This window comes from Arvicanthis niloticus, chromosome 27 (assembly GCF_011762505.2).
Source record: "Arvicanthis niloticus isolate mArvNil1 chromosome 27, mArvNil1.pat.X, whole genome shotgun sequence".
NCBI classification, from domain to species: domain Eukaryota; kingdom Metazoa; phylum Chordata; class Mammalia; order Rodentia; family Muridae; genus Arvicanthis; species Arvicanthis niloticus.
Genome location: NC_133435.1, coordinates 22379125 through 22393751, shown reverse-complemented (window position 1 = coordinate 22393751; position 14627 = coordinate 22379125). Strand labels below are relative to the sequence as shown.

General features: G+C 43.9%; 1 protein-coding gene across 5 annotated transcripts in view; it reads right to left on the bottom strand.

Annotated features, from left to right (window-relative positions):
• Helq (helicase, POLQ like) overlaps nucleotides 1-14617 on the bottom strand; it is a 39870-nt gene extending 25253 nt beyond the window's left edge. The window contains exons 1-7 of one of the 5 annotated variants that reach the window (XM_076926354.1): nucleotides 14290-14617; nucleotides 12366-13074; nucleotides 8285-8463; nucleotides 7413-7613; nucleotides 6980-7052; nucleotides 3426-3523; nucleotides 1591-1689 (exon numbers count right to left, since the gene is read on the bottom strand). In XM_076926354.1, the coding sequence (XP_076782469.1) occupies nucleotides 1591-1689; nucleotides 3426-3523; nucleotides 6980-7052; nucleotides 7413-7613; nucleotides 8285-8463; nucleotides 12366-13074; nucleotides 14290-14469 (1539 nt within the window). In that variant the 5' untranslated portion in view covers nucleotides 14470-14617. Of the gene's footprint in view, nucleotides 1-1590; nucleotides 1690-3412; nucleotides 3524-6979; nucleotides 7053-7412; nucleotides 7614-8284; nucleotides 8464-12365; nucleotides 13075-14289 lie in introns of those variants that run through there. The other 4 variants (XM_076926357.1, XR_013107838.1, XM_076926356.1 and 1 more) reach the window with 4 other exon arrangements.
• Between the last annotated feature and the right edge of the window lie 10 nt (nucleotides 14618-14627).

The following is a 14627-nucleotide window of genomic DNA, read 5'->3' as shown; positions in this document are numbered from 1 at the left end:
TAGAGATTTGGTTTGGGGGCACATTTAGTCCAAAAAGAGGATTAAGTGATTAAGAATCAAGGAAATGAAAGCAGCTCTAGTTATTAGCACCTACTTTATGCCCACCTCCATCTGAGCAGAACAGGAAGCCAGAGAGAGGAGGGTTACGGCTACCAGTCAAAGGACCGCGTAAGAAACGACATCCTGCCCTGTTCGGAACCATATTCTCTAACACTGTCACAAGTGAAACAACAACAGTCAATTATAACAGTTTGAACACTGCCGGGAGGACGTGCAATAGAAGAGCAGTCATTTAAATCTCCTCAGTTCCTGTTACGTACTGAAAACCAACATGTGGATTTAGAATACACCTACCTCATGAAATCCTAAAGCTGGGATAAAACCACTTTCCTTTTAAATACCCTTGATGCCGACTGTAAGCCACTCGTATGCAGATATGAACACTTCTACACAGTCATGTGTCAGTTGCAGACTATACATTATGCTCTTATGTTGTGGATGAATGACATATCTACAGGATATGTCTCCAAACTTTCATGGTTCAGGAGCTGGTTCATTAGTCAGGTGCAAACAACCTAATAAGAACTTCCTCCAAATCCAGTAGCCATTAGAATAAGAAGCACTTCCTTACTAACAAAAGGTGACTAGCAGGATGTGTGCACAATGTGGTATTGTCTTTCTGACTTTAGAGTGGGATTGCACACAGTCCTGTTCTACAGTTTTTATACAGTATTGTATCCAGCAGCTATAAAATACGAGACTTCACAAAGATATAGCAGAGGAAAGAATCCAGTATAATCTGATGCTAAAACTGAACTAGGGACTAGGTGTAGCTCAGCGGTGTGTGTCTTGTATGATGTAGCTCAGTGGTGTGTGTGTGCCTTGTATGATGTAGTTAGTGGTGTGTGCCTTGTATGGTGTAGCTCAGTGGTGTGTGCCTTGTATGGTGTAGTTCAGTGGTGTGTGCCTTGTATGGTGTAGCTCAGTGGTGTGTGCCTTGTATGGTGTAGTTCAGTGGTGTGTGCCTTGTATGGTGTAGCTCAGTGGTGTGTGCCTTGTATGATGTAGTTCAGTGGTGTGTGTGTGCCTTGTATGGTGTAGCTCAGTGGTGTGTGCCTTGTATGGTGTAGCTCAGTGGTGTGTGCCTTGTATGATGTAGTTCAGTGGTGTGTGTGTGCCTTGTATGGTGTAGCTCAGTGGTGTGTGCCTTGTATGGTGTAGCTCAGTGGTGTGTGCCTTGTATGGTGTAGTTCAGTGGTGTGTGCCTTGTATGGTGTAGCTCAGTGGTGTGTGCCTTGTATGGTGTAGTTCAGTGGTGTGTGCCTTGTATGGTGTAGCTCAGTGGTGTGTGCCTTGTATGATGTAGTTCAGTGGTGTGTGTGTGCCTTGTATGTAGGCCCTGGCTTGACCTCTAGCACTACAAACAAAACAAGGAGGAAAGTAGCTACATTCCGTCAGCAGCTTGTTGTCCATGACAGATCAGGCACTCCTCACCTCAGACTTTCCACCCAAATACAAACCCCCGGAGTCTCCTGCAGCGCCCCAGCACACCTAGGGATGGGAGCCTGAACTAAGGGGTTCCCATTGCACCTTATAACTCAGGAGCCGTGAGAAGGTCATGCCATCTGCAGCCCGGCCATCCACCTCATAGATTGTGTCATTTACTTTCAGGAATTCTTTTAATTCAACCTGGAGTTAAAAGGAAACAGCCAATTAATATACACTTTGTAGTCTGAACTTCTAGAAAATGTTTTACCACAGGGCAGCTCCACAGAGACCTCAGCTTTCTAGCACACCACAGACAGGCTTCAGCTAAATGCTCAGCTTCCTCCTTCCCCTAACTCTCTTTTCCTTTGCACAAAAACAGGACTTAGCATCCTGGAAAAATTACTTTTGAGTTGGGTAGTATACACTCCACGGGAAGCTATGAGTAACTATGAGTTACACTTTTACTTTGCCAAACATTTTAGGAATGCTGTTATTAGATTTAAATTTAAATCCATGTAAGGGAAGTACGGTGTTGAACCTATAATCCCGGCACAGGGGAGGTAGAGGCAGGAGGATTGGGATGATGGTCATCCTTGGCTAGGTAGCTAGTTCCATCCAGAACAGTCTGGGATACGAGACCTTGCCTCAAAAGCCAAACCTTAGCTTATTTATAAAAGAACTGTAACTATTGAAGCCCAGGCACTTGAAAAGATTTTATAAGCTTTTTCCTTGACAGGGTCTTGCTAGACAGCTCAGGCTAGCTCTGAGTTCAGTATGTAGCTCTGGCTGGCCTAAAACTCAAGCTCCCCTACCTTACCCTCCTGAACGCTGGGATTACATGTTTGCACCATCAAGCCTTGCTAAGGTAATTAATTTCTTTAAATAAAAAAAATTTTAAAGACTCCATACACAAGTATTAGATTTACATCATTTCCACCCCATCTCTGCCTCTGTTCTTCTCTTTCTCAAGTTCAGGACCTCTTTTTTAAAAATTTACTGTTGTGTACACACACACACACACACACACACACCCTACTGAGTTCATTCAGCATTGTTTGTATGCACAAATGTTTAGGTCTGAACACTTGGGATTGAATAGCCTATCAGGATGTTCTTCCCTGAGAAGTCTGATTGTCCTCTCATTTTATTTAATTTATATGTATGGCTGTTTTGCCTGCATTTTGCCTGTGTACCACATGTGTGCAGTATCACTGGGAGCCAGAAGGCACTGAGTCTCATGGGACTGGAGTATGTGAGAACTTTGAGCCACCACGTGGATGCTGAAAACTGACCCGGACCTCTGCAAGAGCAGTCAGTGCCGTGACCACTGGCTGGCCCTGTTTTGGATTTGGGATTTTTATCAGATTTTGGAATATCTGCATATACATAATATTTGCATATACATAAAAAAGACTTTCAAGTGACCGAAGTCTGACCACACAATTCTTTGCTCTCCACTTGGGGTGGGGCTCTGTGAGTCTGAAACCGTGGAGCGTGTGATTAATTTTCATGTCGCCCTTGCATGGGAGCTGTGCTAACTGTCTGCACTGTTCTGACTTAGCATACTTGTTCCTGAAGCGGGAACTAAGGTAATTTCTCAATGTTGACAGCAGGTCTGTGCGTATCTCTTGAAATCTTGCCCAATTAAAAACCTGACTTCAGATACTACGAAGTGAGACATAAAACAAGTTCTGGGAGAGCCCATTGAGTAAATGTTCACTGGGGCTCGCTCTTGGTCACTGCTTCAGGTATAACACACGAGTGACTCGAGCTAAGGTCCCCAGCCTCAGTTGGCATTCTCCATGCGTAAACTGTTGTTATACAGCAAGCGAACTATGCACCTCTCACACTCAGCTGTTTTACAATACACCGTGTTCGCCACTCATTTCTGAGATGAATACATAAGAAGCAATACAGCGCAAACCTTGGGTACATACTGGTCTGAACTGACTGGTGTAATACTCGGCTTTAAGGAACGCCTGTAGGTCTTCTACGTTGTTTAGTGTTGCACTCATGCCGATAATCTGAGTTGTTTCTAAAACAAATCAAAATATTAGGGATATATCTCATGTATGTCCTAAAGAAACATTAGTAATACTTCAGGGCTATCCTGTCTGAGTGTTCTGGAGTCAGGGAACGAGAGGAGGTTTATATGAAATATTTAGACCAGAACTGTTTTGGATTTGGGATTTTTATCAGATTTTGGAATATCTGCACATACATAAAGAAGATCTTGAAGTGACCGAAGTCTGACCACACAATATATACCTATGTTAACCTGGACTCTCACTGTGCCCCGTCAAATGATGACAATAACGTTTTCTACTTGTGGTGTTATACTAGCACACAGGAAGTTTTAGACTGTTCTGGATTTCTGTGTTCCTGAAATGTGGCTGTCCATCTAACAGCTGTAGAGGATCCATGGCTACAGGAGCCCCAAACTCCTTAAAACAATACTAGAGTCTGATCATGTAGTGCTGGCTGGCCTGGAACTCACTGTATAGCCCAGGCTAGTTTAAAGCTCACAGCAATCCTCCCACCTCAGCCTCCTGAGTGTGGAATTTCAGATGTATATTACTATGTTCAGCTATGTACTATGTTCAAACTTTTGTGTCAGATACGAAAAGTATCTGACGTTGTCAACTTTAAAAACTATTCTGAAAACCCAGGCATGGTGGGGTGCACGACTATAATCCCAGTTACTGAGAGGCAGAAGAGGAGGACCAGGTGGTCAAAGCCATCCTGATCTACATAGGACACTGTTTACAAACCAAAAACAAGGGCTGGAGAGATGGCTCAGCAGTTAAGAGCACTGACTGCTCTTCCAGAGGTCCTGAGTTCAATTCCTAGCAACCACATGGTGGCTCACAACCATCTGTAATGGGACCCTAGATGAGGGCAGATGCCCTCTTCTGGTGTGCAGGCATGCATGCAAATAGAGCACTTATATACATAGATAAATAAATCTTTAAAACAAAACAACAACAAAAAGAGCCACAATAGAACAACAAACAAAGCTAGATGAATTTCTAGACATAGCTACTGCTTTAAACCCAAAGCTAAGCCTTCCTAGCATGTCTCGTCATTGACACTATCTCACGTCTAGAAATGACCATTCAGGATACTGCCTGCACAAGGTGAATTACAAGCTGAACAGGCAAACATTGGACTGACCAAGAAAGGCTGTGCTACCTTGGAGTGTGTGCAGAAAATGAGGAGCCTGTTCCAGGAGGTGAATGGTAAAACTGTAATTGGATTTGCATTGGTAAAGATCTTTGTATCTACACTAGACAAGTCGGTCTTGGACTGCGGAGAGGTGAGAGATCAAGACATGAGTAGAGAGGAATCTGGTGCTGTCTGTGGCAATCTGGCAGGAAGGATGAGACGTTCAACTGAAGAGTCAGTGCCAAGGGGCAAGGAGACTCTCAAGCAGATTCTTGGGTAACCAGATAGGAACTGGGTGCTGCCAGTGTTAAAGAGTAAAGATTACAAGACCCAGTTGCTTGGGACGCTTGGAGCCAGAAGGACAGCGTTGAAATGAGGAAATTTAGAAAGATTGTAAGATTCTGGTGATGGGTTTGAAGGAAATGAACTCTAAGTGACGGTGGCTGCTCACAGAACATTCACCTAGCAGATACTACCTGGAAAGGAAGTATAACCTGGAAGTACAGACCACAGCACACAGCCAGTCCTCGAAGTCTAGAGTAAGATGATAATAGCATAACCATCCTGGCAGGAATGAAGATATTCTAAGGAGACACTTAAGTTCCTCCTTTCTGATCAGACCACTGAAATGATGGACCTCTGGAAAGGTAACTTCCCTAGGGGACTCATGATGAGCTAAAGAAAAGGCTGGGACCCTGGTACCCAGGAGCCTGCCTCTAGAAAGACATTTCACATTTCTGACAACTCTGCAAAGACTGCAGTTGGGACAGTGATAAGCCAGTGATGGCAGGACTGCACACTGGCCAGGACTGCGTGCCTCTGCCCTGATGGAACTGTAGAGTGTCCATCACTGTCACCCCTGCCCTGATGGAACTGTAGGATGTCCATCACTGTCACCTCTGCCTTGATGGAACTGTAGGATGTCCATCACTGTCACCCCTGCCCTGATGGAACTGTAGTGTCCATCACTGTTACTCCTGCCCTGATGGAACTGTAGGATGTCCATCACTGTCACCCCTGCCCTGATGGAACTGTAGGATGTCCATCACTGTCACCCCTGCCCTGATGGAACTGTAGTGTCCATCACTGTCACCCCTGCCCTGATGGAACTGTAGGATGTCCATCACTGTCACCTCTGCCCTGATGGAACTGTAGGATGTCCATCACTGTCACCTCTGCCCTGATGGAACTGTAGGATGTCCATCACTGTCACCCCTGCCCTGATGGAACTATAGGATGTCCATCACTGTCACCCCTGCCCTGATGAAACTGTAGGATGTCCATCACTGTCACCTCTGCCCTGATGGAACTGTAGAATATTCTATTACTTGCTGTCCTTTCATTCTCCCTGATGTACATTTCAGATGCTGGCAGGAACTGCAGCTATGCCCCCTGGTAACTCTAGCACTAGAAACAGTGCCTGGAAACAGCAGCTGCTCAGTAACTTGAAAAGGAAAGACAAGATAAGACTGCATGCTGTTATGATCTGCATAAATGCAATTACTTTCATAATTTTAAAAATTATTCTTGGGGCCAGAGGTGAAGTAGCTCCGTACTTGAGTACACAATCAGAATATGTGATATTCTGGATTCAATTGCTAGCATCTTCCAATGAAATGACATTATATCAAATGACATTATAGTTTTTCCATATGTAAGGTAAGCACAATACCACATAGATAAATATAGATTTTTAGGATATTTCATGAATAAAGACAATTGGGTGCTGCAAAATAGTTCTTAAAGTGACCACTCAAATCCAGTTTGCCAAGTGGAGTAGTGCAAGCCCTTAATCTCAGCATTCAGAAGGCAGAGGCAGGATCTCTGTGCCTTTGAGGCCACAAGTTCCAAGCCAGCTAGAGCTATAGAATAAGACTGTCTTTAAAAGTACATATTGTTCCACTGGGAAGATGGTGATGATGCCAAGAACAGTGGTGGCAATGGACCATACCCAGTGCTGCGTGGAGGGAGCCACGGAGGAGTGGCCTGAGTTCTCATGTAACCCTCCAGGCCAGCACCGTCCCTGTCCCCATCTCACAGATATGGAGGCTGATGCTATGACTAAGCATGCGACAGCAGCTGACTGAGAACAGCCCCGCTGCAAGCACCTTCGTAATCCTCATCCATCAAATTCTTTCAAAAAACAAACAAACAAACAAACAAACAACAACAAAAACAAACAAAAAAGCAAAAAAAAACCAAAAAATGACAAACTAATGAGCTTACAAGCTGAGGCAGGAATCTTAGCTATCTTGTTCGAGGCAACGTCATCTAGCGATAGAATTATGTCGGTTACACACAGAACAGACTACAAGTCAACACTCACTGCTGGTGTAGAGGACTTTCGCCAGGGTCATCTCCAGTATGGCACCACGGCTCCCTTCACCAATCATGTGCAGCTGTGATTTAAAGGTGGGGGTGGGGAGTAAAAGTCAGATTTCATTTCCTGTCCATATACATCAGCTGTTTTGTGCATGCACTGGACATTAGAACTCTAGTACATATGTATTATTTCACTAATGCTTTAGGTTATTAAAAATTGGGGGCAGTATCCTGATACATCTGGGATTCGATGAGTATCATTATAAAACATCTCCACAGACACATATTCACATTTCAAGAAACATCTGCAAGAGAGCTAATTTAAGATTATTCACCATGGAAAGTCTCCCCTTGTGCTCTCTGTGTGTTAATTACCAAGACGATCCAAACCATAGCTGGGGGAATGAGCTAGTATCAGAAATACGATGTTAACCAACCTCGTCGACGACAACCAGACCTAGAGTGCTGATCCTTCCGGCTTCAATCAGGGCGTTCACCAGGCTATGCCCTTTCTCGATAGTGGCGATATACAGCGATTTCTTTTCCCTCCTTTTTATTGGAGGAAATCTTCCCTTGCCTCCAGCATATTCTTCAACAAAGAAACCAAGTTCTATACCAAAACTCGACAAACTGGAAACCTAGAATATTAAATAAACAAAACCACAAATCAGAGGTTGAGTTAAAAGTCAGAGGGATTCCCTTAATCTAAAATTGTCCCCATCTGTGGGTTCCATCTAGGAAAGCCTAGCTAGGAACTACTGGTTTTTAAATAGGGCTGTGATCTTTACTAAAAGAGTACAGTAACTCTTTAATTATTCTATGTGGATGGGTGTTCTGTCTACATACATATCTGTGCACTGTGTACATGCAGTGGCAGCAGCCAAAGAGGGGGATGGGTTCCCTCTGACTGGAGTACAGATGGTGGATACTCAGAGTTAAACCTAAGGCTTCCAGAAGAGCAGCCGAGGCTCTTAACCTCCTCTGCAACCTGGGATGTGTTAACTGTTAAACTACAATGTGAAAAGAGATTTCACTCATCGCCTGCTATGTAAAAGCCACATCAGATTGACTTATTTATCCTGATTTCTGGTTGGAAAAGAAGGCTAAATACTAATGAAACATTTAAGACACAGCTCAAAGCAGCTTCGGAGAAAACTATATGCAGTTACTACTTGAAAACAGGTACTCCATGTTAGTTTTGCATATCCTGAAAAAATGTCATGAACCAGGGCAAAGTTAATACGTTTATACTAGTCCTTAGATCTGAAAATGTCACGTTAGAAAGTTACAACTATTTAACCACACACACCTTTTCTTGGACAATTGCCACATACGGAAGGATCATTAAAACATCTTTCTGTCGGCAGAGTAGTTCTTGTAGCATTAAGATCTCAGCCACAAGGGTTTTTCCACCACTCGTTGGCAAGGAATATATCAAATTTTTTCTTTCTTGCACAGATCTTAACGTTAAACAAGTATGCTGCCAGTCTGTAGGATTTAAAGAAAAATACAAGAGATTATTTTCCCTTCTATGCTCTCCAGATTTTTTTCTGGGAGGAAATCCAGTATCTCAATGTGACAATCTTCTCATGAGGATAAATATGATTCTTATAGATGGTAAATGCCCATAATCCTGAATGTGCACCACCAGCAAGTCTGAGCTCAGACCTTGTCAATAGGTGGGCAACCAGCTCGCCTTACAATAGTCATAGTTGCAGGTGTCAGATTCCAGCAGGGCAGACAGTTGCCTGTGGCCAAGGGCAGCATGAGAACCTGTGTTCATTCTAAAACCTTCCTTCTTCTTCAAGATCATACAGCTTACCTCCCTCAGCCACTGAAGAGCCTCTTACAGAAATAGGGAGAGGAAGAAAAGGAAATCCACAAGGTCTTGTACAAACCACAAGTCTTCTAATGGTCCTTTGGTTCCTGATTTTGGTTTTTGATTAGCCCAGATATCACTTTACATAAGGACTATTTAAACCATAAAAGGCTTCGGTTACTAACTGGCACATCCACGGTTGTGTTGTTCCCACCCCCAATCAGCGAGAAATAATCGGGGAAAGCAGAACACGGGAAACACTGTGAAAACTGGCACTCTGCAAAATAAAGACTGAGGCTTCACTTCAGCTGGTAGAGTGCTCACCCAGCGTGTACAAAGGCCTGCATTCCATCTCCAGTACTCAGTAAGAGGGGTCTGGTGGCTCATGCCTGTAATCCTAACACTGAGTAGTGGAGACAGAGATCAAAAGTTCAAGTTCTTCTCCAACAGCTTAGCTAGACTGGATTCCATGAGGCCCTGGATCAAAATGATAATGGAAGTAAGAAATTTGACGTGCATAACAACAGTGAATGCTAGTATGTTTCTGTGTGTGGTTGTTTAGCTTGTATGTATGTGTGTGTGTGTGTATGTATGTGTATATATGTATATATATGTATAAATATATATATGCCATCCCACCACTTACATGTACGCTGGTGCTGAGACATGGACCAGGTCCCTGGAAGATCAGTGAGTGTTCTTTACTGTTGAACCATCTCTCTAGCTCAAACAGTAGTAGTTTATCATTAGAGAAACAGGCAAAGTAATCAATATATAAAAAGAAGCAACCTATAGAATCAGTAAAACAAACAGGAAGGGAAAAAAAAAAATCGTACGAAGAAAACCCAGAGCAGAGTACAGAGGGAAGAAACCACTAGTATGGTTTGTGAGAAGAGCATTAGCTGCCAGTGTCTTTCTGGAATGTCAGAATTTCCTCTAGGATTCTCCATCAACACACAGAGGAGGACACAAATAGTTATGCAGAATGTTTATCGCATCATTGTCTGACAGGTACTGTGGGGTGGGGCGGGGACAAGTGAAAAAGCTACTGCACGGATGTAATTCACAGCTTAAAAATGGGAATCCAGGGCCAGTGAGGTTTAGTGTGTAAGGTCATTTGTTGCCAAGCCTCGATCCCAAGGACACACACAGTGAACGGAGAGAACTAAATCCCACAAGTTGTCCTGACTCACATGTGAGCCCCACACACATGCAAACAAGTATACAAAACAAACGAATAGAAAATTGAGCAATTTACACAATTAAAATAGTTTAAGAGAATTCATCCCAATTAAAGGGCTTGAATATATTGTTTTTAGAAGAGAGGCCAGGAGTGTGTACAGACCTTTAATCCTAGTACTAGGGAGGGAGGGGCAGGTAGGCTGCTGTGAATTCCAGGCCAGCCAGGGCTACAAGGAGACCCCTCCTCAAAACAAGGCATTAAAATAGTTATGCCTGAGTGACAATGGGATCCGATGCCCTCTTCTGGTGCGTCTGAAAACAGCTACAGTGTACTCATATAAATAAAATAAATCTTAAAATATTTAAACTGAGAGATTCATCTTAGTAAAGTGTGTGTTTATTGTGCAAGGCCTTAGATTTGATCTCCAGACCACAAATAAACCAAAGAATTTAAAATGTAAATGAAGTGTTTCAGATTGGGATCAGCCACCAGTTATGAAACTTGGTTACACAGGTGCACATGCACTCACCCTCGCATATGCAAAGCTGTTTGCTGAGGCTTTTACTTACACACTACGAACATAACTGACAGTCGTTATGATTAAATTATCATGTATTTGGCAAAGAATTTACGCTACAAAACAATTGTTTGCTCCCCCCCACCCCCTTTTAAATAGATAAGGTACTGTTTAAGCAACAAGGCCAGAGTTAAAGAGGCTGACAAAATCTGGCAGTTGAGGACTCTGTAAAGCACAGTGTACTAAGTACAGTGCTAGATCCCTAACTGTTGAGTTCCATGCTATCCTAGCCTAGCACTGTGTTACATGCCTGTAATCTCAGTATGTGGGACACAGTAGAAAGGGCATTAGTTTGGGACAAGTCTGTGCTAAGTAAGATCCTGTTTCAAAACACAACGGCTTGGAATATAGTTCAGTGGCAGAGTACCTATCATGCCATGGGTTCCATGTCAAATACCACAAAATATCTATAGACCCCAAAAGCAAAACAAAATAGGAGAGCCCTAAAATCCCACCCTCAAGGAATCCCTTTGGTAGCAGACTGAGAGTGAACAAAGCGGCCAGTAGAAGGGCAGGGGAAGAAAGTTAGCATGTACTTAGAGTAACAGAAGGTTCCTTCAATATTGTTGAGACAGGGTCTCATGTAGGCCAGGCTGGCCTTGAACTTGCTATATAGCTGAGAATGACCTTGAAGTCCTTGTCTTCTGACCACCTCCTGAGGTCAAGGACTGCAGGACTGTTCACTCATAAGCCATGTACCTCACAATTTAGAATGTCTTGGATTCTATGTTTATGTGTACAAGTGCATGTCAAGTCCCACAGAGCTCTGAAGAGGGCCTCAGATCCCCTGGAGCTGGAGTTACAGATGGCTGTAAGCTACCGTGTAGGTGCTGGGAACCAGACAGTCCTAAGGGAACAGGCATCTTAGCTGCTGAGCCATCTAGAATGTCTAGATTCTTACTCTCTGAAGGTAGTCTTTATTTTCCTATCATTCTACTTCAACCTGTCTTCTGACAATCCGTGTCTTCAAATAGTTCAAAAGTTCTCCCAAGGATTCTTTCAGTGGTGACTGATCTAGTATGGCAGCTGCTGTCTCCCTTTTACCACGGTCTATCTGAAATATATGCAAGGACGCAGGACTTTTGAAAAACATCACATTATTATTACTGCAGTCTTTTTTAAAAATAATTTTTATTTTATGTGCATTGGTGTTCTTCTTGCTTGTATGTGTGTGTGATGATGTCATATCTCCTGGAACTGGAGTTGTGAGCTGCTGTGTGGGTGCTGGGAACTGAACCTGGGTCCTTTAGGAGCGCAGCCAGTGCTCTTAACCACTAAGCTAACTCTTTAGCCCCCTACTGCAGTCTTTTTTGCACTTAAATCTTAGCCATCTTTAAATGTGTTTAAATTTAACTGCTATTACTGACTTCTTTCACTTACGATTCTGAGCATTCAAAGGAATTTCAACAACTCTACATGGCAAAGAAACAATAAAAACTAATCAGAGGAGGAAGTCAGAAGCAGAGTATGGAGGGATGAAAACTCAGTTGTGTGGTCCATGGTAGAACATGAAGCCTGTCAAAGCTCAGGTTCCTTAGCCTTCGGAAATTTCAGTGAGGGCACAGAAGTGAGTGGACTGAAGACTACTCAGACAAGAGACAAAGCCAGTTACCTGGCTTGAGAAGGGCGATACGTAAGGAAGGAAAGAAGTCCCTGGCAGGGGTGCAGGGTTAGTGCCACTGATACTCTGGGCATTCGAGATGAGATATAGAACCAAGGAATCACCTGCTTCTGCTGACATGCTGACATGGATTAATACTATAATACTATTTGAATTATAAATTTGGTTTCCGTTTTACAGACAGTATTACCATATAGTTTTCTGATTCCTTTCAACTGAACATAGAGGTCTCTCACTTTGCTGGGTAGTGAATAAAAAGGACCAAGATCATCTGACGGTGACTCAATGGCTTTCTTAGCAACGCTGATCTCCTCAGACAGGAGAGTCTCTCTGAGTTGTTTAGTCCTGGGAAACACTGGGGTCTGGGCCCTGGCATTCCCAGCCATGGCAGATTTCAGATGGTCTCTAATACTCTTTCTCCTGCTCATCTCTGAAGAAGCCCCGACATTAGAGAAGTCATTATCTTGGTGGGGTTGCTCTATGTGGCTGTGGGCCAAGTTGGCATTCGATGGCTTATGTGAGTTCCCATCTCTTTCCTTAGCAGACTGACTGCCCAAAGCTTTTGAAGAGTTCTGCATATTTCCAAAGTATAAAATTTGAGAAGAAGGCACATCAAACGAAAGCTCGCTTCCAGGTTCTGGCTCACCGGGGTCATCTAGATCACTCTGCCTCTTTACGTGCTCATTAGTTTCGGAGTCAGTAAAGTCGCTTCCAGTATTCATCCCGAGGTTGTTTTTGATGCCTTCTGAACAAAGGTCTCTGGTGTCAGAGTCTGTTTCATGGGTCCCATGTTCAAGCAGTTGCATACATTTCTGTTCCAGGTCATCAACTTGAGCTAAGAAGGAACTTTCTGTAAAGCTGTTATAGTCACCAAACATGTCTTCTTCGCTGTCATTTTCCTGAGAGGAAACAAAGACACATACATAAATTCAATCCTCATTTAAAAAAAAAGTTTCAGCAAAGGACTATCCTAAATATATCACCATATACAAATTATCCTCTGAATACATATTATCATCACCAAATAAAAGAAACAAGTCCAGAGAGTTGATCTGATTTGCCTAAACAGTACTGCTGGATTATTATGAGATATCAGGATGCTTAAAAATATATATTTTTTGAGCCAGGACAGGATCTCATGTAACAGAGGCTATACAGTCTTGATCCTCCTGCCTCTGTCTCCTGAATGTATCACCAAAGCTGGTTTTATGAGGTGTTGGGATCAAACCCAGGGTATTGGGCATTCTAAGTAAGCATTCTGCCAACTCAGCTACATCACCAGCTCAGCCCAAGGGGTAATATTGGAATTCTAAATTATTTATTCTGGTGCTTTGGTGTGAGCCCAGGGCCTACCCCAGGCTCCACTGCTGAACCCAAACCCCCAGTCTTTGGCATTTTAATTCTTAAACCTGTGCTAAAGCATTAAGGAACAAAGAACAGTAACATCTACAAGGTTCAATATATGCTCCTGATAACTTCGGTGATTTCGGCTCGGGCACTAACGTAGAAGCCGGTCTGCTACAAAATCATGATTGTGCCACTAGACACTACAATGAAATTCTGTTCTGAACTTGGAATTGACAGAGTTATGTGCACACTCACGTAGGGCGGCTTACAGAACAGAGATGTAAACTGGGAGATAATAATTATTTATTGACTCACAACTTTAGTCTCTCAACTTCCCAGGACTGTTGTAAAATCTATATAATATGGCTAGTTTAATAACGTAAGTAGCACTTAATGAGTCATCAATAAAAAAAAAATTGTTAGTAAAGTAGAAACGAGCCATTTGAAAGCCTCGCTTTCTGTGTGTCAAGCCAGTTAATTTCCCCAAGAACGCTTTTTACGACAGGGGATGGAGGGATTGTGTAGGTTTGACATCTACCTAGAAGTCGGGAGTTTAAGGCGTTGTCTCCCAAGTGCTTGAGATCACGGATAACAAAGGTGAGAGGAACGAGCGAGTGAAGGCTACTCATCTAACCGGTCAATGGTGTGCACCTGGGAAGAAGGCGGTTTCACCTCTCCAGCCGTGCCGGGACCGGGGACATAGTTGTCACCGCAGCCCCCGTAATGACGGGACCGGGCAAATCTGCGGGGATTCAGCAGGGCTGTACCTGGGCGGGCTCCGGGCTCCGGGTTTTCCGCCGGCGGCTCCCGACTGCAGCTTCGTCCTCCGTGTCCTCGGCGGGCTGGAGCTCGGCCAGGGTCGGGGAGGCACCGAGGCTCTCTGGGTTGCCGCGGTTCCTTTTGCGGACAGACACCCGCCGGCGGATGCGGAGACAGCCGTCCTCCATGACGACGGCCGAGAGTCCCTGAGACAGCTGCCCTCGGTGCAGACCCCGGCTGGTGCCGCCGTTCTGGAGCCGTAAGCAGGTGACCGAGCATCAGCTCTCCATCCTTCTGCCGCACAGTCCGTGTGTCACGTGACTTCCGGCCCGGCGAGCGCGGGAAC